This window comes from Zonotrichia leucophrys, chromosome 3, assembly GCF_028769735.1.
Source record: "Zonotrichia leucophrys gambelii isolate GWCS_2022_RI chromosome 3, RI_Zleu_2.0, whole genome shotgun sequence".
NCBI classification, from domain to species: Eukaryota; Metazoa; Chordata; class Aves; order Passeriformes; family Passerellidae; genus Zonotrichia; species Zonotrichia leucophrys.
This window is the reverse complement of record NC_088172.1, coordinates 85,740,934-85,768,439: the sequence shown is the minus strand read 5'-3', so window position 1 is coordinate 85,768,439 and position 27,506 is coordinate 85,740,934. Positions and strand designations below refer to the sequence as shown.

Below are 27,506 nucleotides of genomic sequence, written 5' to 3'. Positions count from 1 at the left end.
TGAAGTGGTACTAACTTAAATGGTCCACAAGAAATGTTCTGTGAAAGGAAAGGTAAATTGCATACCTTTGGCTTTTTCTTTTCTCAAGTCCTTCAGCTGCAGCTTCCCTTGCATATCCTGCATATTACCCTTCTTCAGCAGAATTTCCTACTTTTGAGACTTGAATTTGGTAACAACTTTCCAACTTGCATCTCCTATTTTTTTGTGTAGATTATATTTTAGCAGCCTTCTGGTTTAGAATTTATTTTGCATTCCTCTCATGAATTTAAACAATTCAAAGCAAATGTAAAATAAACTCTGCCTCAGGTAGGTTTCTCACTGAAGTCAGTAGACCTTTTTCCTGATTAAGCAGATACAAACTCTGGTTTATTCTGAAATTCATATTAAGGACATAATTAACTCTTGATAGAGACTAGTAATCTAGGCAAGGCCCTAACACTAGAATGAAAAGGGGTTTACACTAAAAAGGAGCAGATGTACTTTGTTCTCATGTTCCAGGACTACATTTTGAATAAACTGATTTCACCTAGTATCTGAGTCCTAGAGTGAAAAATGCTATCATCTACATGTTCAGCATGGGAGAAGTTGGGCTGAACTTTTCTATTTCTGTTCTGTCCTGATCTGTAAGGGCTGTGCTTTCACTGAAACTAAGGTATTGCAGACAGTGGTTGGGTAGCTCCAGATCATATTTTAAGTAAAATGTTCTGCATAATTGCTACAAAGTGTTTGGATATGTTTTCAGTGAACATTTCATGCCAAACCCCATAAAACACTTAATTCACAGGGTGTGCAGTTCCTGGGTACAGAGGCACAGGAGTAACAGAACAAAATGTAATGCAATATTATTAACGCTTCCAAAGCAGGACTTGCTGCATGCTCAAGCTGTAGTTCCATTAGATGGTAAATAGCTTAGAAGGCAATGAGAGAACCCTCACAGCTACTTATATGTCCATAAATAAAGCTTGTACCTGATCATTCCAATGAAATCCTTTTCTGAGCTTAGTCCCTACAAATAAAACCACTTTTAGGCTTCCTCTGGAAAAGGGTATTGTGTGAAGAATACTCAAGGGAAAATACTGCTGCAAATACAACTAGATGAAAATATTATGTATTCCTTTCAGTTAATTCTTAATTTGACAGTTTTTTTGAAGTTTGCTGCTTTACCTTAAATTGCTGCATTAACTTGAATATGTTGTTAGCTTTTTTATTCTCAGTTCTACCATGAGTAGCATTTGTTGCTGAGTTTGTAACTTTAATCTATACTTTTTGCTGAGTGTTTGCTCTGTGGTGTTGTATTTCTGTCTGTAAGTTTTTCTGGTTTTTTGCCTCCTTGCTACATTTCCATTTTAGTCCTCTAGTATTCCTCCAGACACTCATCAGCTTATTTTAGTTATTATTCTGTTCCTTATGTGCACTCTCTGATCAATAACGCTCCTTACTTGCTGCAGGATTTCCACATTATTGTGCTTTCAGCTTCTGAGGTGCTGTGATGGATTCTGCCTTGGCTAGTGCTCGGTTGTCTGCATTTGCTGTGTTTCAGATCATTACACTGACTTTAATTTTGATGTATTTACATTTTACTCAGTTGTAATCTAACTCTTTTCCCTTGATCAGTTAAGTTACTATCTGTGCAGTGTTACATTTGTACTACTGCTGGAAATACTAACTAAAGGCTTATAATTGCAATGCTATTTACAACTACTGACCTCAAGCTCATTTCTGATTTCACTGTGATGTTGACCTTTTATAGATTGCACTGTTGTAAATCTTTGAAGTGATTCTTCTTGTCATCATATTTCTAGTAATTATGATTTGCATTGCATTAACACCTAGAAGCCTCTCCCACCTTACCCTTGTTGCATAAGATGACCTTTTTTATGCACTAATTCGCATATGGGTAACAGAATACAGTTCTTTCTCTAAAGAATTTATGTTAAAATGAAGATGAATGCTTTCCTCTGTTTCCATTCTTTAAATATCTACCTTTGAATTAATGAAATTGCTCATAAAGGACTCTTATTCCTAGAAACTATTTTCTTCCTTTTCTAACAAAATCAGTGCCTTTCGAACTTTTCTAGGCTTCAAAAATGAATAAATAAAGATAAATAATTTAAAATGTTTGAGAGAGCTCATGTTTGAGTAAAATTTTCAGATTCTGCTTGATGGGCATCAACATCAAAGAAAGCATTAAGTGAAATTTGGACTGATGTTTCCTCTTAGTTCATATTTCACTTCAGTATTGAGCAGCACAGAAACAAATGTGCAGCTGATCCTCACACCAAGCAGCATTTGATTCTGTGAGTTTCAAAATTAGAGTTTTATTTCTACTCTGGTATGTGTGCTTTGAGAAGGTGATGCTGGTGGGATGGCATGCTCATTCTTTACTTTCCCAATGTACATAGTGGAAAACAGTTATGAATTCTCTTCATAGACATCCTTAATAAATGAATTCGAGGCAGGTCACTAATTTCTTTAATGATAGTATTGCTTAAAAGACTGTGTAAAGAGCTGACTGTTGACTCTAATGACAGAGGATGCTCACAGATAATGGCATCACCTGCATCCTCCTATCTGGTTTCACCCTGATGTCTCATGTTTTTCTGAGGCCTTCATTTTTTTGTTTAGATAAATCTAGGTAGGCAGTCTAACCAGTTTCTCTTACATCTTGCCAATTTCTTAGATAACGTGCCAATATTTTTAATATTGTCTAAATTATCTTTCTATTTTCACTGAGAAAGTTGTACGGTACCTGTGAAAAGCCACGTTTTTGCTTTGAACTTTCTTTTTAGTTCCCTTAAGTGCTCTTTTTACTTCCCTTAAATGGTCCTGTTTATGTGTTGAGTGTGTGTTGGACAGCTTCTCTGCTCCCTAACTGCCTTTCCTAAGAAATCTCAAATGTTTGTATTACATCCTCTTCCTTGTTCACTAATTCTAGTAAACCAGTCTTTTTCAATTCGTATGAAAGTATTCTCATACCATGATCAATCTTGCCCTGAGCAGATTTGTTTTTTCTTAAAGAATTACTTTGTATAAATATAAATACTTTAATGTATAAAATAGGGTTTATTTATTTTTTCATTGTATGAAGAAGTGATAGGACAGGCCTGGAAAAGCCAGTTAATTCTGAACTGCACCTACTGATGGGCAGCATAATATTACTACAGACTGAGAATTTTCTCTTTCAGGAAGTCTTGTGATGTTCTGCATGGTGTGCAGTGTTTGGAGGAAGCTGAACTAATCCCCTGTTTTGGAACTATTGGTGTCTCTCAAATGTCAGTAAATGCCTAGTCTCTAGGTAACTTTTCTGAGTACATGTGGGCATTTTGATTTTATCTGTGTATTAGGATGTGGAGGACAAAACAGTAATGAATTTTTCAAGCATTATAGAACCTTAAACAAGCTATATTGGCCACTGTTCTTCAGGAAGGAGGAAAATGGAAGGAACGTGTTTTAAGTGATGGCTCTCAGGTGACATGCCCCAGTCATTGGCTGAGTACAGACCCAAGGTCTCCTAATTCTGAATCTCTTGATTTAACCACTAGGTATTGCACTATTCCTGACAAAGCATCACTCTGTTAGTGAGGGGATAAAGTGCTACTAATACATCAAATCTTATCAAATGACTTTAAACTTATCTTGGCTTTCTTTTCACCAAGGTTTGCTGTAAATCTTTTCTACTGGGTAGTAGCAGGACTTGTGTCCTTGCTAAAAGGAGAAGATTGATTTACTGTATTCATATGGAACCAGCAGATTCCTATGAGTATGGAGTAATGAATTGGAGTATCCATAAGTTTTTTCCCCATGCAACACTTTGGGAGACCTTAAAGCCTGGAATATGTTACAGAAATGCATTTGATGGAGACCTACAAATGTGTGTCTTCTGCATAGAAAAACAGCATAACATATCTTTTAGTATGAGCAGTATTCTTATTCTTCAAATAATCTAATTGATTGTTCATTGGGCTCAGTCAGCCAAAAGTGGAGGGAAACTTTGTACAGACATCATTAGTTTTTCTCCATTTAAAGATTAATCATGAAGAGCTCTGGCTCTTTAATTCTGTAATTTGTATATTTAATGGGCTGCTGCAGAATCTATGACAGTAATTAGCATAGCCCGAAAACTCATTAATACGCAACAACATGATTAATGCAGCATTAATGCAAACATGACTGAAGTTATTTGGGTTATGTAGTAAGAAGATTAAAGCTAAAATGTCCTGTTTGTTTTACCAGTAGTGGGTATAATGGGGTAGCAAGCAAAATAAGAAAAAACAGGTATCAAATTAGTCATTTTAGTGTAAAAGAAACACTCAGATCTCATCAAGAGGATTTGGGGTTTTGCTTGACTGTTGATTTCCACCAAAAGTGTTATCTTTTTTCTCCTTTCATTCACTCACCATACTCTGTGTTTATGCTTGCTCAACATTTTAGTTTGATTTAGCTTTTTGGCAGTTTGATGTATTAAGAATACCTAAAAAAAATTCTTCATGTTGAGTCAATTCTGAATAAAATTAGACTTTTTCAAGTACAGTTCTTTTGTACAGTCTAATTTAGAAACCATGGATTTTTAGATTCTCTTGCTTTTAGTCTGCTCACAAAAGGCAAGGGAGTCCAGTTTCAGTTTGGGAAAAAGTTTGGGAATTTTATGTATGTGAGTTTATACAGATACATATGTGTGTAAACATATGATATGTACATATGTATGTGGCTTTTAAATATATATTTTATATTTCTAAAAAAAACCTAAAGCAGCTTAAAAATGAGGAGGATTTACTTCATCAATGGAATGACTAACTTAGTGTAATGTTAGTGATGATGCACTTTGAAAATGCACTTTGAAAAATGAAGCCTGATCCTGTATGAAAAACAACAGGTCTTGCACAGCTTTGGGAAGAAGACCTTCTGTCTTTTTCTCTCAATAAAATCCAGGAAGCTATAGGCCCACACAAAGTGTGGAGAAGACCTTGTATTCAGCAGAGGATCTTCATAACTATGTCCAGGGAGTCTCTTCTGAGTTTCTTCTTTTCTTCCAATTCCACTATCCATTAAATGAAACTGCTTTGGAAACTGATCAGTTTTTGTTACGTCTTTCTTCTAATTTTTTTCCCTCAGATGTGTTTTCTTATATATAAAAAAATATATTAAAAAATAATTGTCTCTTTTAGCTGTTGTGATGACAAGAGGTATCACTCTCACAGAGAGAATAACAACAAAATGCTATTGAGGTGCATAGCAACTGAGATTTTTTACTCTCCATCTCTCCCATTCCTAGTTAAAAACAGATTTTTGTTTATAATTTCTATGGAAAAATGTATTTTGATTAGGCAAGTGCATTTGTATACAGTCTTAATGTTAAATAAACACTTAAGGTTTGTCATCCTGAAGGGACTGCTGAGAGCCTAATGCTGTTGTCAAAATTTTATATACAATTTCTGTTCATTTTAGCTGTCATTATGCACAAATAAGGCTCTCAGTGAGCATAAAGTGATCACTTTCTTTGCCAACAATTTTGTGTTCATTAGAATGTGCAATTATATAATTATTGAAACCATTTCCTATAACAATATAAGTAAAATGGAAATGCAAATTATGTTCTTACAATTGTACAATTTTGGGAAAAAATCACTGGAAATGGATGTGCTTCATAGATTTTGCAGAACTCATTTTTGAAATTGCTTTTTGATTTTCAAGGTATTTGGCAGATTTCATCTTTTTTATTTTTCCGATTGTAATGTATGCTCTTTTCCATTTATTTTCTTCCTATGTTTGCAAGGAAATTATCCGTAATATGCTGAGGTATTAATCCTGTTATTATATATCTTGCTCATATGGGTTGAGATTTGATGTATTTATGAAAATTAAGCTAAAATTAGCCTTGCTGATCACTGACAAGGTTGGAAATCTATTTATGTGACTATTCTTAGTACTTTTGAATAGAATTGTTCATGTGGTTATATGTAAGTTTCGGTGAAGAGTCTTGAGACTTTTGTAGATAATTTCTTTGTATTTAATGACTATAATAACTTCTACTTTTTAGCTATTTTCAACTCTGAATATCTAGTTTTAGAGAAAGGTACTTTACAGGTATTTTTTGCTGAATGGTTGGGACAAGATTAATTTTTAAGTAGGTTACTTTGCTGAAATCTCTCAAGTGTTATTGCAAAAGATGATTTCAATTGTCTTGCCTCCCTGCCTACATTCTCCCCTCTACTCTTCACCAAAAAGTCAAAACACAGTTTTTGAGGACTCTGAATATTTTTGTATTTTGAAATGGTTTTGACTTTTTAGAAACCTTTTTTTAGGAAAACTAAACTCAGTTCAGTTCATTTGGAAAGATATGTTACAGCAAGTTGTTACCCTTATATTCTGGGTGAATGGTTTCTTGGTCAAATAAAATCTATTTTAAACTTTTTATTTTGCAAGAAAAAAGGGTTTTGCATTAGTCAGAAATGAATTTTATTGCTGTAATAGTTATAAATTATTAGTATATGTTATGCTAATCTAGGAACTGTTTCTAATTTATTATTTTCCTGCTGACTGCCAACTGCTTCTTCTAAACTCAAAATAATCCCGTGTGCTCTGTAAACTTGCCAGAAATGCAGTCAACATCTCAAGAGCATATTTCTGCCTCTTAAATACTTTTGTGCTGGTCTTGTAAATCATACTGAAATGTGCTAGAAGAATCTGGATCCAGGTAGTCTGAATGTGAAATGCTGCTGAAGTTCTGAGCCTTGCTAAACTTGCATGAAGAAAACAAAAAGGGGGAAGAAAAATCCCACCATATGCATTTTCTTTATTGAACAAAAAAAGAAATTTTTGTGTTCTGGCACATCAAAAATTAGAGTAATATTATATAATTTTACTTGTAATGTCAGCCTGTTCCTGAAAGGGACTCTCAGAGCTGTGTCCCTTGCAGGGTAACGTGCTGATGTTGCGTCTCATTTGGATGCATTTGAAAATGCCTGCATTGGTCATGTTTCAGTCTTATTCCCAGTCTAACCTGGGTGTGCCATCTTTGAAACTAGGACAGAAATCCAGTCCCAATCTACTGCTGCATAAGTTGAAAGTATGTAGATCCTGACAGAAGGTTAGTCTGCCCAATAGAGTTTGGGATATTTGAAAACACTAATGCTAACAATTACTAATTTATTTTACTTGTCCTTTTTATTACTCTGTAGTCTTCTTTTCATCTTTTATGTTCATTATATACAATGCTTGTATTATTTTTTGTGTGATGCCATTATAATTAAAGAAATTCAATTACAGAAATTAAATAAATTTCTTTATTTATAATTAAAGGAATTCTGACAGCTTCTCCAATTGCAACTATAATTTGAAATGGAATGAAAGAATTTATTTGAATGGCATACATAAATGTTTAATTTGTAGTAGAATTTCCTGTTGGTTTTTATCCTAGAAATTATAAGTTCTTGTGGAACAATTTGTGTCACACAAGCAAGCATGTTAGGTGAATTCTTGAGTTGCAGTTCAAGTTTCAGTTGGTTAAAAGTACCTTCCTACTATGCCCCACAGATGGTCATGTTTTCCATCCAAGATTTAGTAGCATGAGTAGTGTGGCTGAGATGCAGTTTCTGTATATGACAAATTACAGAAGTAATTGTAATGTCACCACTTTATTTGTGTTTCTATTTATATGTTATATTTAACATTGAAATTAAGATTTTAGACATGCATTTTGAAATAATAGACACGAGTCTTTGAGAAACTTGAAAAATATCTCACCCTCCCCCTAGGTATGAAAAAAAAAAAGAATTTTTGCTTCGTAATACAATGTGGTTTTCAAGTTCTGTGAAACTTCTCAGATGTTGGAAGGAAAGATTTCTCTGTCCAAATGAAGTAAATCCATTTCCAGTGTTCTATGTCACTAAAAGAGAAAAGTGGCATGTATGTAGTTGCTACCAGTCTGAATGGGCTTCTGGGTATGCTTTGTGTTGACCTGGAGGTCCAGCATTAATTACTGTGTTCTTGTGAAAAATATTAATTTCACAAGTTTTTTATCGTGCAGTGAAAATATTGTCTGTGGGACAGCAGTTTTCTTACTATTTGGTTTCTCTCTTGTAATCACTTCTAGAAACATGAGAAATTATTAATATTGAACTTCCTTATCTCATGAGAAATTCCAAGGACCCTTGAACTTAAAGGGATGAAGTCCTTTTCTTAGTTCTTTAATATGTGGCAAATTAATTTAGAAGAAAATAATGGCTCCTGACTCATCAATAATTTCTATAAAGCTACAAGCAGGATTCTTCAATATCCAAAGAAAAAGAAGGCTTCTGCATAACAGTTGAAAACTTCTGTAATTACTGCAATTTTGCTGCTATGAACCATTTAATTTATATTTTCTAACACAATATTATACAAGAATGTATATGTACAATATAACACAATATTATGAAAGAATGTATGGTGTTTTTGCAGAAAGTAAATTATTTTGTTTGTGTTAGTCCTTCTGCATCAGGTGTAAGGAAGGATCCTCTGGTCTTCAGAAATGTCTTTTGGCAGCTTCATGAAAATACTGGCAGCTTGTTAAATTAGCTGTGCTCCCCATTGCTGGGATTAGAGGCCATCAGTCTCAGCCTCTCCAGCAGATACTGCAGCTGGAAGTACCTGGAAACCTCACAGTAGTGCAAGAGCTCATTTCTGAGCCAGGCAAAGCTGTGCTTTTCCTTAACTGGGGACACTGTTGGCTGAGTTTTCTCATGTGCAGGAGCTACTTGTGTGCAACTGCTTTTTGCAGGTGTTTTAATAGCAGGACTGATTCTCATTGCTTTGTGTCTGTGACTGCATCATGTTATTTACATGAAAACATTGGATGGAATGAGGTATTGAGGCCAAAGGATATTTCTTTCAGGTACAAGCATAATCTCATATGAATGTGTTTCAGAATTATGAGTTTTATTTTTTTTAAATGTAGGTGCTGTCTGCAATAAAATCTTTAGTAATTTATTGTTTTCTGCCTGTCATAAAATAAGGAAAATACTGGCTAGTTTGATAGAGTTGGGTAAAATCCAGTTACTTACCTTGTTTTGTAAAGCACCTTATACAGAAATGTCATGGAAGTGTATAGAGTAGGTGGATGTTGCTATTACTGCCTTTTCATTTCCCTTTGCAAAATATTGTTGCAGGAAAAGCATGGCTCTACCACACACTCAGGGATTTTATCAGAAACTAAATGGAGGACTATTGATAATGATCTGGAAAGTCCTTAATGAAGCTTAGTTCATCCATTACTCCTTTGGATATTTCCAATTTTTGTTGGAAAACTACTTCTTTTCCATGTGTTCTTTGTGCACTTAGATATGACATTTATAAAATAAGTAAAATTTACATATAAACACATACATATATCTTTTGGAACCAAAACCCTACTATTTGTTCAAATCCTTGCATGCAGAAACCTCATTTCTGTTTTACCTATAGAAATGTTAAGTGACAAATGAAAATCCACATGTAAAACATCGACTTTTAGAATATTATGCTAATATCTGAATTATGTTTTCCTAAGAAAGAAGTTACTAAACAACATTAGTCACAATTGCATGTCTTTTTTTTAGAGATGAATAAGGGCTCACAGAAATTTCTCTCAAGGGCTGCCTCCATCTGGATTAGTAAAATTTCTCTTTCAATTTGTAGCAAGGGTTTAGGTGAACAGAACTTCCATGATTTTGCTTTGTGATGTTGCTGCTGTTTTTAAAATGATATTTTGTTTGTAAATGTTGTTGTAACTTACAAGAGCTACTTTTGGCATTAACCATCTATTTACTTTTTTTTAACCAGGTATTAAAGTGAACTTTAGAACCCAGGAGCCTGATGGTTTGATGTTTTTCTCTGCATCACCTGGCAATCAGGAGGAGTACATTGCACTGCAGCTGAAGAGTGGGCGTCCTTACTTTCTTTTTGATCCACAGGTACAATAAAAGACAGGATCCTATAAAAGTTGCTTGTATAATTTATCTTTGTACTTTTTACATGCTTATCCTTGGGGATTTTTTGTTTTGTTTTGGGGTTGGTTTTTGTTTGTTTGTTTTTTAAATTTAATTGATACAAGCTAACTTGCTTCTCAGAACCCATAGGTAACTAGAGATTGTGAGTAGAGAAAAACTGAAATACTAAATCTTTGCTGATTTTTTGTCGGGTATGCCACAATATAAGATGGGTTTTTTTGCATTTTTATGAGTGAGGTTTTTTGTCAGTGCCACTTAACACCACTACAGCTTAAACTAACAATATTTCAAAGTTGCTCAGGACTAAGTTTTGAATTAGTTAGTAAGTTTATATAATGCTAGTCAATTATTTTTAAGCCTTTAGTCTTGAGACTGTTCCCCTATAGAGATCAGCATGACACCATTATGCAAAAATATAAATGAGAGAAGTAGCAACAAAACAAAAAGTAAGGCCACAATGCCTTGCATTTCTGTTTGGGTATTTTGTGTTTTCTGGGCACCCCAAAACTGGATCTCCTTATGGAATTAAAAAACATTATGGCCTCACTTATATTTCATAAATATGCAAGAAACTAAATAATTATCAGATTTTTCTGACCCACTCTTAACCTTTGCCTCCTGAGCTCTGCCACAGTCACTCTGTGACCACGTGAAGGTATTGTGCAGTAGTGAAACACCTATAGGAGAAGCAAGGTGCTGCACAGAAGCAGACTTGTATGTGATCCCAATGCTAGAAAATGTTAAATCTGCTTCTAAGCCCAACATACACATTTCTATTAATTCTACAGCATTTACACGCAGGGTTTATCTTATCGTGTACTTCAAATTTTGGGGCCCAGCTTAATGTTGTTAATATTGTCCTCATAAACATTTTAATAGGGACTAGTTCTATTTTTGCTCTCTTACACCTATACCTTCTTTTAACTGAAAGGAAAGTTTTATTTCGCTTGCAAGATCTTCTGAGGTTTATTTAGATTTTTTGTTGTTGTTTGATGGTTAATTGGAGTGGCTGTCTTTCAACTGACATTTTAATGCCTCCAGTAGTATTCCTAATCCTTCTTTCAGATTTGCTTCTTTTAAAGTAGCTTCATGTTAAGTTGTTTAAATCATTCCCTAGAAGATATTTTATTTCTTTGAATTCACAGTATCAGGGGAATGGGAAGAGGGAGAGATGGAAGAGTGGCTGCTTTGGGGCTTTAATTTTTCCCCCACTTTTTTCACCTATCTCTTAACAGTAAAAAATCCCAGCAGGTCTCATATTCAGTCCTTAGAGCTTCTCAGTTCATGTAATATTTTCAACAGTTACTGTCCTGAATTTTAACAGATTACTTCTTCATGAATGTGTCTTTCTTTATCTTTTTATTTCATTTGAATCAGGCAACTCTTCCATGCTTATTTTAGGCTCATCATTTCAATAGTTTCCTCTTATGGTGCTGCCTGTGGTGCTGCTTCAGTGCTTCAATTGCTGTTTAGAGAAAAAAAAAAAAAAGCTGTCATTCAAGGTATCCAGGAGCAGTGTAGGTCTTAATAGTTGATTTACTATCTTGAAAGCTAATACTTTATAATTTCTCATTAATAATGTGGAAGAGATTCCTGTACATTCTCAGATTCAAAAGTAGGGTGCAGTGGCCTACATCAAAGTGTTTTGTGTAGAAAACTTTTCTTTTACGTCTGAAAATTGAGTTATCGAAAAATTTCCATATTCTGTACCCCTAATATTCTGTGCTACCTTACTGTCATTACATTTGTTTCTTTGTTTTTGTCAAAGTTGTTTCTTTTTTTCTTTAGCCATGATTTGCTATTCCTTCCCTACATTGTCAGATATCCTGTAGTGTAGCAGCATTTCTTAATCTTTCATTTGTGCATCACAGTCTGCATTAGTGTGCAAATTCTTTAATTACTTCTTATTGACATCAAGTGATGTCTTAGCCAGGTTATAGGCATTCTTGTCTTTAATTATAGTCATGACATATACAGTAAACATTTATGGCCCTTCCTTTATGCTCTTCTCTGAGAGATTGCCAGCGTTCTTTTTGATGACAATTGTGTCTCTGCAGCTTTTTATCTGCAGCAGTGTGGTGTAATATTCTGTGCTCCCTTCCAGCTGTGACCTGTGGCAGGTTAATTATTTGTACCCTCAGTCCCTTTCGGGATGCTGGGCTGTATCTTTGCTCGTGATCAGCCGCGCGTTCTCTCTTTGTTGTGTCTGCTCTGGGGATGGTCCTGCCAAGTCCTCCTGGTGGGGAGCCTTCAGCAGCCTCGCTTCTTCCTTCGCTAAGTGTTAATTTCAAATCCTTTTCTTCGTGTCCATTCATACTTCTCTGAGCTCCATGTACACCACCATTCATCTGGCTGTTGTCTGACTGTTCCTTTTTGTCTCCCTTTTGTGCTGTGCAACTGCTCTTTTTTCCTTCTTAACTGTTTTACTGCCACTCTTTGTGGGTTACTATCCATGGTCCAGGAAGCATGAGGTTTTTTTGCAAACTGATCTTTTCCTTAGTCTTTTTGGAACAATCAAATTTTTCTATAGAGCTTCCTCCAAACTCAGAATCTCTGTAAAGCTTCAGCTGTCTGTGGATTTTTCTTCTTATCATGATGTCTGTACATCTACACCTAAATTATACAATCAACTCCAGCTAAATTTATGGTTATCTTTCAGTGGCTAGAGGTAATTTCATTTTTTTCCCAGGGAAGCACTGAATATCTTATACCAAGTGAAATCAGTTACAGTGGAAATATAAGCCCAACATGGAGCACCTTTTTTCCTAAGTGATTAGGACAGCCTGAGGATACACTGAGGTTCTTCTCACAGGGTGGAGGGAATTGTATCCAGCTTTTCTATTTTAGAAGATGATTCATTTACTAAATTTTGTAGCAAAAAGGAGGAACACTAGATACTTTCCTTGTGTGCATTGCCTTGTTTGTTGTTCTTGTCATGGAGAGGCCAAAGTATTAGGCACACTCTGAGGGTGAAGTTTTTATTCCACAAAATAAAAGGAAGGAAGATAGACAATACCTGGCTATGTGTCTCAACTAGACCTTCCTCCATGGCACTGGCAAAACATCAGTACTTGTTCATCTTCTTAGTAGTAGGAGTTTAAGCATTAAAAGAACTTGACTGGGACAAGTGTTGTTGCATTCAGACTTTGGCACCTGAGACAGTATCTCTGAAGATTCATATTTGTGATGATTTTCAATGTAAACATCAGTATGACAGAATCATTTATATTTACTCAGTTATTACTGACAGCAACCAAACATTAAGACTTATTGTATGGCATAGCAAAATAATGCAGATTTCAAAATACGTATTTCCAAAATCCATGACAAGCAATCTTGTAGCAGGCTGTTTGAATGTGATCCCAGAGTGACTCTGGTAATTATGGAAAAAGTGTCAAAAGGCCTCTCCAGTGCAGCACATGCTGAACCCTGAACACTTTTTTGTGTCTTTTACATTCCTTCCCTCCAAAATTAAGCACAGGTTAGCACGTGTGCTTGTGTGGTCCCAGATTGAATTGGTTACAAATAAACGTGGTTTCTGATGTATAAAACTGTTAATACACTAGACTGTTGGCAAACATAATATGAAGAACCACTTATTCAGGCACCTGATCTTTAGAATGCAGCATCGTTTGTAACAATTTTAACGCTAACTAAGTACACTTTGATGAGACAGCATTTAATAAAATGCTCATTAATTTCATCATTAGCAAGGGTATGCTAAGAAGTAAGCCAGTTTCTTATGTCACGCCCAATTAGCATCCCATGCTAGTAATCCCATTAGTATTGTTGAATTCACTAATGGAAAAACTAATGGGCATGCTACCAGGGCACATTAATTGGGCATGACACCAGTTCTGGTTTTAATTATTAAACTACGATAATGAAATGTGTGTGTTTGTAAAATATTAAAATGTTGAAATAGGAGAGAAGACAATAAAAAATAGTATATGAGAAAGTGCCATCAGTATGTAAGGATATATAGCTTTGTATTCTTATTATTGGGGCAGAGGGACTGCTCTCCAAACCTCCTCAGTACCAGGATGTTGACTGAATGGAGCTAGAAACGTGGTGTAAATATTCACAGGAAATAATTTTTTCTTTAACTGTGTATAGATGTGCACATCACATAGATATTTTGATGCACAGGATACAGAGTGACTGTCCCCTATGCTAAATGTTAAATGTGTTCTGGGTTCATAAGTCTGTGTGCCAAAATGCAATTTCTAATGGATGAACATCACTTAAGACAGAATACTAAATTTTCATACAAGGGTTTTAGTATTAATCAAAATAGGTGATTGTTTCTATCAACAGCTTTTCTCCATGGACCAAAAATAATACTAGAACATCTGGAAAAAAACTGTTGAGCTGTCTGGCTTGTTGCTGCAAAGTTATAAGCTGGGCCCCTAAATTATAAGCAACCAAATTTCTCATTTATGTACTTTTTGGAAATTGTTTTTTGAAGCCATAAAGTAACTGGAGTGGTTGAGATTATAGCACATTACCTTTATAATGAAATATTTTTCTATCAGTAGTTGCCTGCTGTACAAGATGATTCTCTTTGGTGGATTCAGCAGAATAATGTTGAGTTCCCAAATAGTTTAAGAATGATATAAAGTCCTAAGGCAATCTTATAGGCATTATTAACAAGTTAGATGATTGTTTGCATATAAATATCTAGAAAATTCTTGAAATTTATTAATTTTATTTTTATTACATCATTATACTAATTTATGTCATATTTTGTTTGGTTCTTTGCATTTTTGAGATTTAGTTTGGTAACTGCATCTATTACACTCCTCTTACTCAGCAATTGAGAAAAGATTTCTCTGTATATGTAATAGATGTCCTTAAATTCAACCCTTCATGTTGTATTTTTATTTGATTATTAAAATCAGGTAAAAATTCTCCTTGAATTTAAATACATTTTTACAGGCATCCCTTGTACCATAAAAGCAACCTCAATAACTACCTTTTGAGGCTTTTTTTGTTTAGTTTGATTTGTTTATTTGGTTGGGTTTTTTTGTTTGAGATTTTGTTTTGAGGGTGTTTTTGCTTTGTTTTGTTTTCCTGAATCTCTTGGTATGAATTTTTACCCCCATAAATGTATGGTACTTTCTCATCTAGAGATTTTAGTGCTTTTCATACCAGGTTAACATGGAGGGAAAATGCATCCACCGTGCTACACATGCACCCCTCTTTTGGATCCCTTCATATGGACAGGTGCTGCAATTAACAATCCTGATATGCAGCTGCTCTCCCTAGATGGCACATTGAACCATGGCCATCAAACTTCACAGCCACAGCAATCCTTGAAGTAGTTAAATAGAGACATAGTTTAAAAAAAAAGGAATAAAAAAAATAAAATCTGAGTGACATGACCCTCAATAATTTGTGCCTCATCCTTGTCTTTATCAGAGGAACTACACAGGATTTTCTATTTTTAATAGACACTGAACTGGATGCTTCATCCTTCATTTATTATTTGAGAAGGTTAAATTTAGTGTTTAAATTTAGAAGGTTAAATAAGTCCTAAACATCATTCAGCAGTCCAAAGGAAGTTAAACATAGGACTGCTGTCTTTATTTTTAGATGTAATATGCTATAAATTGTCATAAATGAGTAAAATATTATTCTAAATATTACCTTCAAAATATTCTAAATCAGATTCTTCTGTTATAATAAAAAGGGATCTGCAGTAGCAGTCACTCCAACTAATGATGGTGGAAAAGTGTATAATGACAACAGTTGGCACCAACTAATTGCTACAAGAATTCAAGCTCTGGGAAACATCACAGTGGATGGGCAGTACACAGGTAATCAATTCATTTAAATAACTTTGGTATTACTAAAAATATTGCTCACTTGCTTTTTCACTACCTGTGTTCACCCATACAGAAAAAAAATTAACTCCATTTTCTGACGGTTTTGTCATTTCTGGTTTGTCTGTTCATCTGAGCGATCTCTCCACTGTGAGTCTTTGATAATTGAGCACTTAGTCTTTTTGTGCTTGTGAATTTATAATTGTCTTGATCTCCTTTTGTTAAATAGAGCTGCAAATATTTCCTGGGTATGTATTATGAAACTCTTAGACTATTGTGTCACATTAGCCTCTTTATAAAATACCAGTGTTTTGAGTTGAAAATCTGTTGAAAACATTGAATATGTGAATAAAAAATTATTTTGTTCAGGTTCTTCCTTAGCAACTAGTGGCAGTACCATTATTGGAGAGAACACAGGAGTTTTTGTTGGAGGGCTTCCACAGGGTTATACTATTGTAAGAAAGGATGAAGGTAAGTATGATAAATAAGTCTGTACAGTTTCTAAAATTTTATCTTTTGTGATAGACTGAAATCTCTATATAGTTGATTTCATCAGCATGAAAGCACTTTTTGGGGTCTGTGTTCATTTCAGTGGGTTTTGTACACAGAACTGGTGTAAGTTTGAAACTTATGGGTATGTTTTACATACAATTTCCCAAATTCACTTCAAAATACCAGTGTAAATTGTTTGTATTACCTTAAGCACATGGTTATGCATCCCAGTTTAATGCAGGGATACAACATGCTGGCCTTTTTGGTGTTTGTATCCTTCAGAAGTTGTTGCATTGATCTCAGAGGTATATGAATATACCTGTATTTTACAGATACAGAATTTATGAGGAGCTGGATCATATCTGGCTTCTCAAAGAATCAATAAGTATAAATTTTCATACATAAACTTAGTATATATGCCAAATGTGTAAACTGCCATAAAATGGCAGAGGTGACTTTCTATGTAAGTATACAATCAGCTGTTTTCAGTTAATTCATATCCAGAATTCTGTTTTTTTCATATTAATCTGAAAGTCAGATTCTTTATTAAGTTTGTGTTTCTGCCTCTGATGTGAAATCTGGTTGACTTGATGTGGGGTACACTGGAGTTCAACTTCCTCTTTCCTTCTTTATTTCACTGCACTAAAACCAGAAATACATGCATCTGTTCTTCTAAAGCATTGGTTCACAAAGTAATCCAGGATGCCTCTCTCAAAAACCCCAGCTATATATTCAAAATAAAACTGAATATCAATACCATTTAAGAGTAGAGCACCTATAAAAACAGTTTTGAATTTTTGCCCCCAGTAATAAAGAAGGACTAGCAGCTAAGTGTAGTTGATTTTGGGTTTTTGTTTTAGACAAAAAAGGAAGGAAAAACTTCCTGATTAAGCTTCTAAACCTGTATTTCTCTGCCTCAGCTTTTCTCTGCCTCACCTATTGCTTCCTGCTCACCGCATGCATGCCTTTCTTCAGAATTTTTGTTTTGTTTAATGAAAGCTTTTTTTGGATTTTCATAGAGTAGATTTATGTTGTTGATTTAAAAATACCTGCATGCAAAAATCTCAAAAAGTTTGATATTTTTCAGCTATACAGCAGTAGGTCCTGTCTTTAGTGATTAGACCCATTCAGAAATCTGGATTTAGCTTGGAGGCCAGCTTTATGACCTGATTGATGGCTGGTTTTCTATGCACACATGGACTTATATGATAGGGACAGCATGTAGAAAACATATAAATTAATTCCTATGTTTAGTTGCAGGTGTTTGACTTAAAAAAAAATTTCCTTTTTGCAGGGATGAAGAGTATAGTCCAGAAAGGATTTGTGGGCTGTCTCAGTGACATATTTTTGAAAAAAGTGCATACTCCCTTTGAGAACTGGGAATCTTTGAACTGGCAGGATGCTGAAGAGCAAAACAATGTCTACCATGTTTGGGAAGGATGCCCCATTGGACTCTCAAAAGGAGCCCATTTTCTTGGCAGAGGTAGTTCGCTGTGCTATTGCTCTATCCAAATTTGTTATTGAGGTAATTGAGAAGGTGGTTGTGTCAAAAGTGTTGCAGTGATCTTCTTTTCAAGGCAGCTTTAGCTATATGGGATTATTTTTGTTGATTTAAAATTGTGTCTCTTGGCTGACAGAAGATTGCTGAATGGAAGAGGAATTGCAGATAGTGCTGCTGTAACTATATGCAGATTGGATGTGTGTCTGAAAGGTGAATTTTAACTTTTGTAGGGACGTAAAGATGCCTATCAACAAAAAAAAAAAGCCAGGTAAAAAAAAAATTAGGATACTTTACTGGTTTGGTTTCTTGCTGTACATTATTGATAACTGTCCTCAAAGCTAAATGATAAAGTTGTGAACTGTAATTTTGAAGCCTGAGTTCTTCATGTCAGAGTATAAAGTAGCACCTAGGTTTTTACTTTTGATTTCTTGAACCAATTTACTTATTTGATTAACTTATGTATGCATTCACCTTCTTTCAAGGGTTCCTGGAGCTGCATTCGGGTGTTTTCAGTGGTGGACTGGAATTTGAGATCTCATTCAAATTCAGAACAGATCAACTGAATGGGTTGCTTTTGTTTGTTTACAATAAAGATGGGCCAGATTATCTTGCAGTAAGTTCAAAAATATGATTAACTATTTAGACATGACCTGTAAGTTTTCTCCACAAAAGCAAAACTAGCACTGAAAGAAATTTCAAACCATAAGTTATTTTCAGGTCTTATTAGTTTTGAAGTGCTTTGCATAGCACACTATAATGGAGCCAAAATTCTTTAACAGATTCTAAGTTTTAAGTTACTGTTATTATTTATGTCATAAATAAGAAAGATATAAATGTATGAAAAGCAGAATTATTGTCTTAACTGGATTAGAAGTGATCAGAAAAAAGAATAAAATACATGTATTAAAAGCTTTGATTTAATTTCTAGGAAAGCATAAAGTTTACCTAATTTTCCAGTTCTCATACTAAAACAAAATCAATTAAATTATAAATCAAAAAGGCTGTGATGGAAATTGTCTGGTCTCCTCATAAGCTTTCTCTTTAAGGTACATGTTTATTTTTATAATCCATATTTTTTGTTTCTTTTGACTTGAAACAGGCAGAAATTAGTTAGTTCCAGCTTAATTCCATCACATCTCTGTCATCATTTTCCTGACACTATAGAGGAAGTTTCACAAATCCTGTATCAGGCAAATTTGTGAGGTAGTGCCTATGAAACTTCTTTTTAGTGTCTGTTAAATAAAACTGTTTATGCTCAGAATTATTTTGCTTCTATCATTTCCAATATCTTGCTTAAGTTTAATATGTTTGGTTTAGTTTTTCAAATTCTTTTATTAGCTATATGACTATGGATTTTCATACTTTACTTTCCCAAGGATTTTGAGTATAATTAGACTGTTGTTACCACTGCTTAGTGGGTCAAATATACTTGCACCAACTAATAGGTATTACAGAAGATGACATAGGAAAAAATACATTTTTTCAGTTGTTCCAGGAAACAATAATTTAATTTTAGAGATTTTTGAGAGCATTGTTATTCTTTATGACCCAATCTGCTATTTCTGCACTTTTATTGAATTTTATTTATTTATTTATTTCTTATTATGCAGCTGTTTTGCTAATGGCTGTCATGTCACAACCTGTTTTATTGTGTGGCAATATGTCTAATGGGCCTTCTCTTTTAAACTTCTGACCTAAACCGTATAAATATATTTTCCTCCTTTTCAGGTCAATTATAACTTACTTCATATTTACTTTTTGTACTATTGGCTTTGCCAGCCAATAATTTTTTCTTAGGTTTTGAATTCTGCTAGAACTTATTGCTTCTTTTAAAAGCAGCCTTAGTTAAAAAAATTGTCATGACTACCTATAGCAAGTCTTGCTATTTACAGTTATTACTTTAATTTTGCCTTGAAGTAATGACCTTGAGATCATGAGCCAGTAGCATAAGATGTTACATTTATGCTGCTGTCCCACCCTAAAAAAGGGTTGTATGTGTGTAATTCACAGCACAGGGGCACTATTTATGTGAGGAGTACTCACAGGGTTCTTCTGGAGGTTCTGGTAGTAGGTGAGTCTTGGTCCCTCTCTCTTGCTCTGTGAAATATGAGAAAATAGATTCCGACTACAAAGGAAAAAGGAGACTTACTAAATTAAAAGTGGAGTCAAAAGCACAAAGGAATTAGACAAATAATTTCCTTTTCTTTTCAATTCCAGATTTTTGGCAGTTTTATATTTACAGTATTTTTAGCTCTGAAAATTAGCATTTGTCCTGTCAGGTAAATTTCTTTTATCTAAATTGAATCATGAACTCAACATCTCCATAGCCTTAAGATGAGGAATTTTAGAGAGGATGAGTATGTGCACACTTTTCCAAGTCCCTCAGCTTTGTGTTTTGCTCCTAGATAATGATGACAGAAGGCTTCTCTGTACACTTGATCTCACAAGAGGAGGTTAATAGAAAGTGAAAATGAGGGGTGTAGCTTGTTGCGCATGAGCTACGATGTCTTTGTTAGGAGCTTTGGTCAGGAGACACTTGCACAGCAAAACAGATTATGAGCTATACCACTTAGCCTGAGTGCCAGGTATTCCCTGACCCTTCCCTTTGCATAGGTCACAGCTCTCTTATTAGCTTTATAGTTTGGGAATGACTGCAGCTACACACACAGCTGGATTGCTACCAAACAGCCAAAGACTCTTTCTCCTCTTCTGCCCAAGAACAAAATAATGTCTTGGAAAGGTGTTGTGCATAAAGGTCACTTCTTCCATGACTTCCATGCCCTGAGAATTAACTCAAGCCAGTGAGGTCAATCTGATTATCTTTGGATCCAGGCATAATAATTACAAGCTAACTGTGACCAGCTATACTGGTATGAGTCACTAGCTCTCACTCTGGCATATGATTTCTCATGGGTTTATTAGACAAAAAGATTTTGCGACTTCTGATAAAGTTTGCATGACTGATTTTTGATGCTGACCACTTCACGAGCAACAAAAGCACTATCAGATTTCTATGTAATACCAGTAACTGGCTCCTGAGACATTGTCACTGATGATTTGGTTCTGCAAAGCTGCAACTAAGAAAAAAGTCTTGTAAGAACATTTTCCAAAGAGTTGCACTTTTCAATATCTGCATGAAGTAAAATAAGAGTGCAAGATAAAAGTGTTACCTGTGATGGAGCTAAGATGGAATGTGAAATTTTGAGACCTCAAATTGGAAAATCTAGCAAAGACGTGACTGGTACTCACATGAGAGTGAGGGTGATATTCCTGTTGGTTAGCAGTAATTTCTCTCTGTTAGGTGTCAGGAAAACATTCTTATTTCCTTTCCATTAGAGTGTCTGACTGAGGAGGCTATTGAGGGGTCTGTGTTTGGGCCTCTCCTCTCTGGCTGGCAGGTCTGAACTGAGCTAGATTTTGAACTGGAGTGATTGGCTGCATGTCAGCAGAAGTGCCATGAAAGGGCTTAAAGAACTGCCTGTCCTTGACAAGTTTTTTGAAGTCCATTGCTTGTCTCTGCTAATATTTCTGAATATCAGGAAGACTTTGCAATTCAAAGGAGCTAAAGCCATGATCACTCTTCTAGTTCTACATTGGTTGAGACTGTTTTGTATGGCAGATTTAGCAAAGTGTCATTCAGCCTCTAATGCAGCCTCTATCGTACCTGTTTTGTTTCTCAGAGCTGTATCTGGATATTCCTTTCATCTTCAAAATCATGTTTATAAGCAGATTGAGTGAGGCAGGGACTGGTTCCTGCAGAGAAGTGCAATACAGAACCACAAAATCATTTAAGTTGAAAGGACCTTTTGGAGTAATTTATTCCAAATCTCTGCTAAAAGCAGGATCAACTTATGTTTGATAAGGTTGCTTCAGGCATTTTCTGTTTGAGTAGTGTGCATCTGTCTACAGCTGGACAGTCCACAGCTTTCCAACTTCTACAATCTTTGAGCATCCTCATTATAGGAAAAAAGTAAAAACACCCAAAGAAACCTGCCCTGATCTCTTATTGTTTCTTGTTACAACTTGTCTTTTGCCTCTCATCCTTTCACAATGAGCCTCTGAGAAAAGTCTTGGGCCTGCCTTCTCTGTATCCTTTCATAAGGCAGAGGAACAGTTAAGTTCTCACTTGCTCTTAGACTGGACAAACCTTGTCCTTTCAGCTTGAGCTCATGTGCAAGGTACTCCAACCACTGACCAGCTTGGTGTCCCTCCACTGGATTCACTCTGGTGTGCTGCAGTGTCTTTCATTTACCAAAGTGTCCACAACTGGATACAGTGGTCCAGATGTGTTCTTACACATGATCACTGGAGGGGAAGAATCATCTCCTTGGAAGCCCTGCCCAACTTTTTTCTAACCTAGCCCAGTGCTAGTTTGTCCTTATTATTTTGAGGGTGCATTGGTGGCCAGTGTTCAGTTTGTGATCCACCTCTCTCAGTACTGTTCTTCAAAACAGATTTAAATATCTAGGATTCCAGTGGCAACTCCCTTTGCTACCAGCTGCAGACTCTCTGGGAGTATACCCCATCCTACTGCCCAGGTCATTAATAACATTATTAATCAGAGCTGGTCCCTGTATCAGTCTTAGAGAGATACCACAACCTGCTAGTGGGACTGTGGAATAATCTTTCTTGCTGCTCTTATCTTCCAGATTCAGGCTAAGCTTTTGCTTTCCTAGTTCCAACCTTACATGCTTAGGTAGATGAAACTGAGAATTGTGTGCATGGAGAAGAGCACTAATGAAATTCTGTAATCCAATTTCTGAAAAGCAAGCCTGCTTTTAAGAAGTAAAGTGAAACCTGCTTAGGTTTAGAGCTGTGACAAAAGATCTGGTTCTGTTGAGAGGTGGCTACTGAGGTACCTGGCAGAATAATATGATCTTCATGCATTTTTGGTTTCAAGTAATAATATATTTTCCAAGGACAGATTAAAAATCATAATGATTAAAAATAACTTTTTTTGATAGTGGTCCCAGAATTCTTTGTAAAGCAAACGATTTATCTATTGATTTTATAAACCTGTGCTCAGTACCTGTGCTCAGATCTATGCAGGACTTAGACTTTTTTTCTATTTTCACTATGCAGAAGAGTTGAAACTGAGCAGTGGTCTCCTATCTTTAGCTGCACTCGGGCATTTAAAATGTCAGTCCAGGTCAACACAAAAAGCACAAGCATCATTCACTGCCTGCTTTAAAACTATGCCAAGATGAGTAAATTGGAGGAGGGTTGTGCTGAGTAGTGACCCTGGGTCAAGGACCATGCCCTCTCTCTGGCTCCTAGGTCTGGCAGGTTTGCTGGCATGCTGCTGTGCTAATGCCTCTGGAATGCTTTCTTCACACCAGCACAGTGTGCTCCATATTAATTCTCAGCAGTGAAGAAAAGCAGGGACTTGTCCAATGGGCTGCCTTTTCCAGCTGTTCTCATCAGCATTGGTGCCTTGATCAGTCCTTCACCTGTATTGTGGGGTCCTTAGCTGTAAATGGGTCTGAACTTATGGAAATAGGAAAAGTTGTGGTCCCAAAAAAACAAATAAAGAAAATCCCTCTTTCTCAGGTGCAAGAAGTCAGTGTGCAGTGGAGAGTATGACCCACATTCCTCACAGCATTCAAGCACAGAGTTCTTTGATCAGTCAGGGTGTTTGCTGTATTTCCTGTTAAGGAAATATGATCCAATTACAAACACTGTAATATTAATATTCAGTAATATATAATCATATATATATATATATATATATATATATAATAAATAATCAGTAAACTAAATTTGTCAGTTTGTCAATAATAGTGATAAGAATTAATATTAAATCTGCATTTTTTCTTTCACTTAATAAGGATTCTGCATAGAAGCACAAATGTCTTTTTGTGAAATATTCATATTTTTCAACCTCCAGTTCATCCCCAAAGTGTTTAGTATTTTGTACGTGCCAATTTACAATCTCAGCCTACTGGTGTTTGAGTCAGTTAGGATAAAGAGTCTTGCAGTAAAGCGTTTGGAAACTTCTGCAGTGAAAAATTTAAGTAAAATGTATTTCTATTAGAGAATTGGCACATTAATCTCAAAGAGCACATACAAAACCAATTATTTTCTTACAAGATTTAGAAGAATAAGGATGAAATGTATGAATGTAAGAATCAATGTATGCTGGAAAAATTTGAAATTGAGTTCACCAGCCAATTAAAAAGACCTTAATCAGGTCTGACATTTCATTTCCTTATTATCTTGTTACATTCCTCTGAAAAATGAATCGATAGATAAAGTACTGTTTTCTTATTCTCAAAAAAAGCTAAACAGCCTTGTTCATTGTCTTTTCTTTTTAGATACATTAGTGCCAAAGTCAGTTGTCAAAAAAATCAAAATCTATTTTCCTACATTCTGAATTAACTGATGCACTGTATTTAGCATGTTGTATGTAAACAGTATTAACCCGAAGGTAAAAAATTCATTTTTTGGATCTTATTCAGAACTCCCTTAATTATGTTTTTTAAAATAGCTTTCTGTCCTTGTGTATTTGATGTCTCCTTCAAAATATTTTTTTTCTGTTTTAAAATGTATAGATTGAGCTGAAAAGTGGAATATTAAACATATTCTTAAGAACTGGTGTTGTCTTTACCCAAGTGGATCTCTGGTTGGGACTGTCTTACTGTGATGGAAAGTGGAATGAAGTCACCGTGAGCAAGGAGGGCTCTGTGATTTCTGCCACCATGAATGAGCTGAGAGAGCAGGCGTTCGAACCCCGTGTTCAGCAGCTGAAAGTAAACTCACCTGTCTTTGTAGGAGGAATCCCACCTGAGATTCAGAGTATTTATAGAGAACTGGGGTTAGAACAAGGTAAGATGACACCAAGAAGAACATACATTTTTGAAAACTGGTGTCATGCACCAGGTGGACATTCTGCTGCTGATAGTCTAAATTCATGGATGTGTAACATGAATGTTTCCTTCCACCCCTTGTGACTCTGCTAGTTATCCCTACCCATCTAGCTTTACTTAGACCTGATCCTTCTGCGAGGCCATAAAAATTCTTCCAGTGATATCTGAAGCAATCTGACTGATGAGAGAGGACCTGGAGTGTAGGAAATGGTGAGGTGAGAGGCCCAATCAGAGGATCTCAGGTCTTCATCTGAGAATGCCATTTCACAGAAATCTGTTTTACTTGATCATCTTGTGTCACTTGCAGATCTGGAATACAAAACCAGTGGGAGACAGTAAACATAGCTTAAATCACTGTAATGAATCTGGATGCAGTCCCATGGAAAAGCAGCTGAGAGTTTCTTAGTCTTTTTTGGGAAATACTGATTCCAAAAAATGAAGCAAGTATTAACACCTGAACAAAACTGGATTTTGGCTACAACTACCATGATGTTTTCCTCACTATCAGAAGGAAGGAAGATGATCATACATTTAGCCATCATTGTGACCCTTTTATTCTGGAACAGGTCAAATTTGTAGGGAAAAGAGGGAAGCGTTAATTGCATTCTGATACTAATGGCCTCCACAAAAGGATCTACTGTAGGAAACCTAGGCAAAAAGTGTCTGCTAAACTGGCTCTGTTTGGGTGTCTTTTCTCATTGTTTGTGAAACTGTTCATCAGTCATGGGGTGTTTTTCAGCTACTGTGGACAAATGTGTATCAGTCAGTAAGTGATTAGTGGGGAATCCATTAAGTGTCTTTGAATGCATGAGCTCACACTGAATGTGCACGTTCAAGTGAGCTGTACAGGAACCTTTTAATTTCACAGCTATGGAATATTTCAAGAATATATTTTTAGGTGCTCTTCCAACTCTAGGTATCACATATAATATAATCTTCCTTCAGGTTCTGTGTGGATAATATTTATGGCCCAAAATAGCTGGCCAGTCATACCCTGTCAGTGTTGCCTTGTAGCAGATGGTGTAGCCTCGTGAGTGGATGCATTTGCAACTCCTGCAGCAAAGAGATACGTGAACAAAGAATCTAGGGCAAAATTACATATCAAGTGAATGTCTGAAGTGCATATCAAGGCACATCAATAAATATTTCTTTCCCACCAAACCTCCTCAGCATGCCACAAAATAAGATGACAGCCGTGAATTTACATTTAGTGTGTCTGGAGATAAATATTATCTTATGTGCTCCTAAATGTAGGTTCAGGTGAGCCACATTAGATATTATAGCTTAAAACATACTTTTGTTTAGGACTACAATGATGTAGTGGTAAGATGATAGAATATAGAGACCTTTCCATTTAATAAATATTTAGAAAAGGTTTTCTCAATCTGTGGCTGCTTGATAGTTAATTTTTCAATAGAGGAATGTTGTTTTGCCCACAGCAAATAAGTGGTAAATATTATTCTCCTCCTGCCTCATCTCTATGCGAGTTACAGCTTTAAGGAATTTTAGCTGGGATCTGTGAGCCTTTGCATGACCCATCACATGCCATCCTGGGAGGTTCAAAAGGAAGCTACCTGGCAGGAACGTTTGTGAAAATTTGTACTATCTTTACTTATTCTGCAGCTACTTGAGAATAGACAGTATTGCTTTGCTGATGTCAGTGAGGAATCTTCAAATAGTGATAAATGTAGGTAAAAAGATACTAAAAATGATGTATTAAATAGATTGTAGAGAATGCATCTCACTGCAAATCAAACAACTTCATTTTTTCTTGTGATTAGGATGCCTGGATGGACTGGGACTAATTCTTCTGTGACAGACTAAGAAACTGAGCCAGTCACTGTGGACTAGGAGTTGAAATTAAATTAGGATATATTCATTTTAAGGAACAGTTTGGCCAAATTCTCTGTGTTGTGGAGAGAGAAGGTGTTTTAGAGGATGATTCAAAATGGATGTCCACCTTCATTACCCCTTTTTGCATGAACTGTGTATGGACATTAGATTCTCAGTTCAGGTGGCTAAGGACAAATACTACTCTGAACTGTCATCTTTCAATGGTAAAGACAATAAAAGTACATTAGATGTAAATAAGATATAAATACTTTAGCTTTCACAAAGCTAAAGAAAAGCCCTGATCTGTGAGAGGTGGATTTTTAATTCACAGAGTTAATTCTTAAATGAATTGAAGTCTTCACTTTGGTTACTGTTTACTCAGGTTTTGTGTTAAAAACCAATCATTACTCAGATTTGAGACCCCCATTTTATATATCAATTTATTAATTTTTAGTAAATATAAAGGTTTTAACAACGGCATCCTGAATTTTTTAGTTGTGTTGTAAGTGCAAGTAACTGATTTAACGTATTTGAAAATTCGATAGGAATGTCACACATGCAGAGAAATATATGGATATATAAAATAAATATATAATTAAGCTTCCTAAATTTTTTAGCATAAACAAATAGTTTGGGGTTATGTTTCTGGAGTATGTTTATAAACAGCATATGAGTTATGTCCCTGTTAGACAAAACTGATATCCCTCCATCTGATCTCCTGAACTTAATTGTAATTTTAATCTAGATATTCTTTTCTGTTTGAGAGAGTGTGTATATTTAACAAAGTAGTAGCAAGCAGCAGAAAGCTGATTTTAAAAGTCAGAGAATGACTTTTGTGGTAATAATTGCAAAGTGACAAGTGGTGAAAGAGAAAATGGAAAGATATTTCCTTATGGGATGGAATTGCTAACAGTAAAGTGTTGATCAGTAAGGCAGGAATTTACCAGCTTAGTGTCTTGAAAGTGGAGACAGAATGTTATGTTGGAAGTCAACATATTCACATTACAGTCTTTAATGTTGGAAA

General features: G+C 35.4%; 1 protein-coding gene across 1 annotated transcript in view; it reads left to right on the top strand.

The window, feature by feature from the left end:
- Positions 1-27,506, top strand: part of USH2A (usherin) — a 374,998-nt gene that overhangs the window by 119,344 nt on the left and 228,148 nt on the right. The window contains exons 22-27 of the mRNA XM_064709111.1: positions 9,799-9,929; positions 15,658-15,784; positions 16,160-16,261; positions 17,577-17,765; positions 18,266-18,396; positions 24,335-24,608. Of these exons, the coding sequence (XP_064565181.1) occupies positions 9,799-9,929; positions 15,658-15,784; positions 16,160-16,261; positions 17,577-17,765; positions 18,266-18,396; positions 24,335-24,608 (954 nt within the window). The remainder of the gene's footprint in view (positions 1-9,798; positions 9,930-15,657; positions 15,785-16,159; positions 16,262-17,576; positions 17,766-18,265; positions 18,397-24,334; positions 24,609-27,506) is intronic.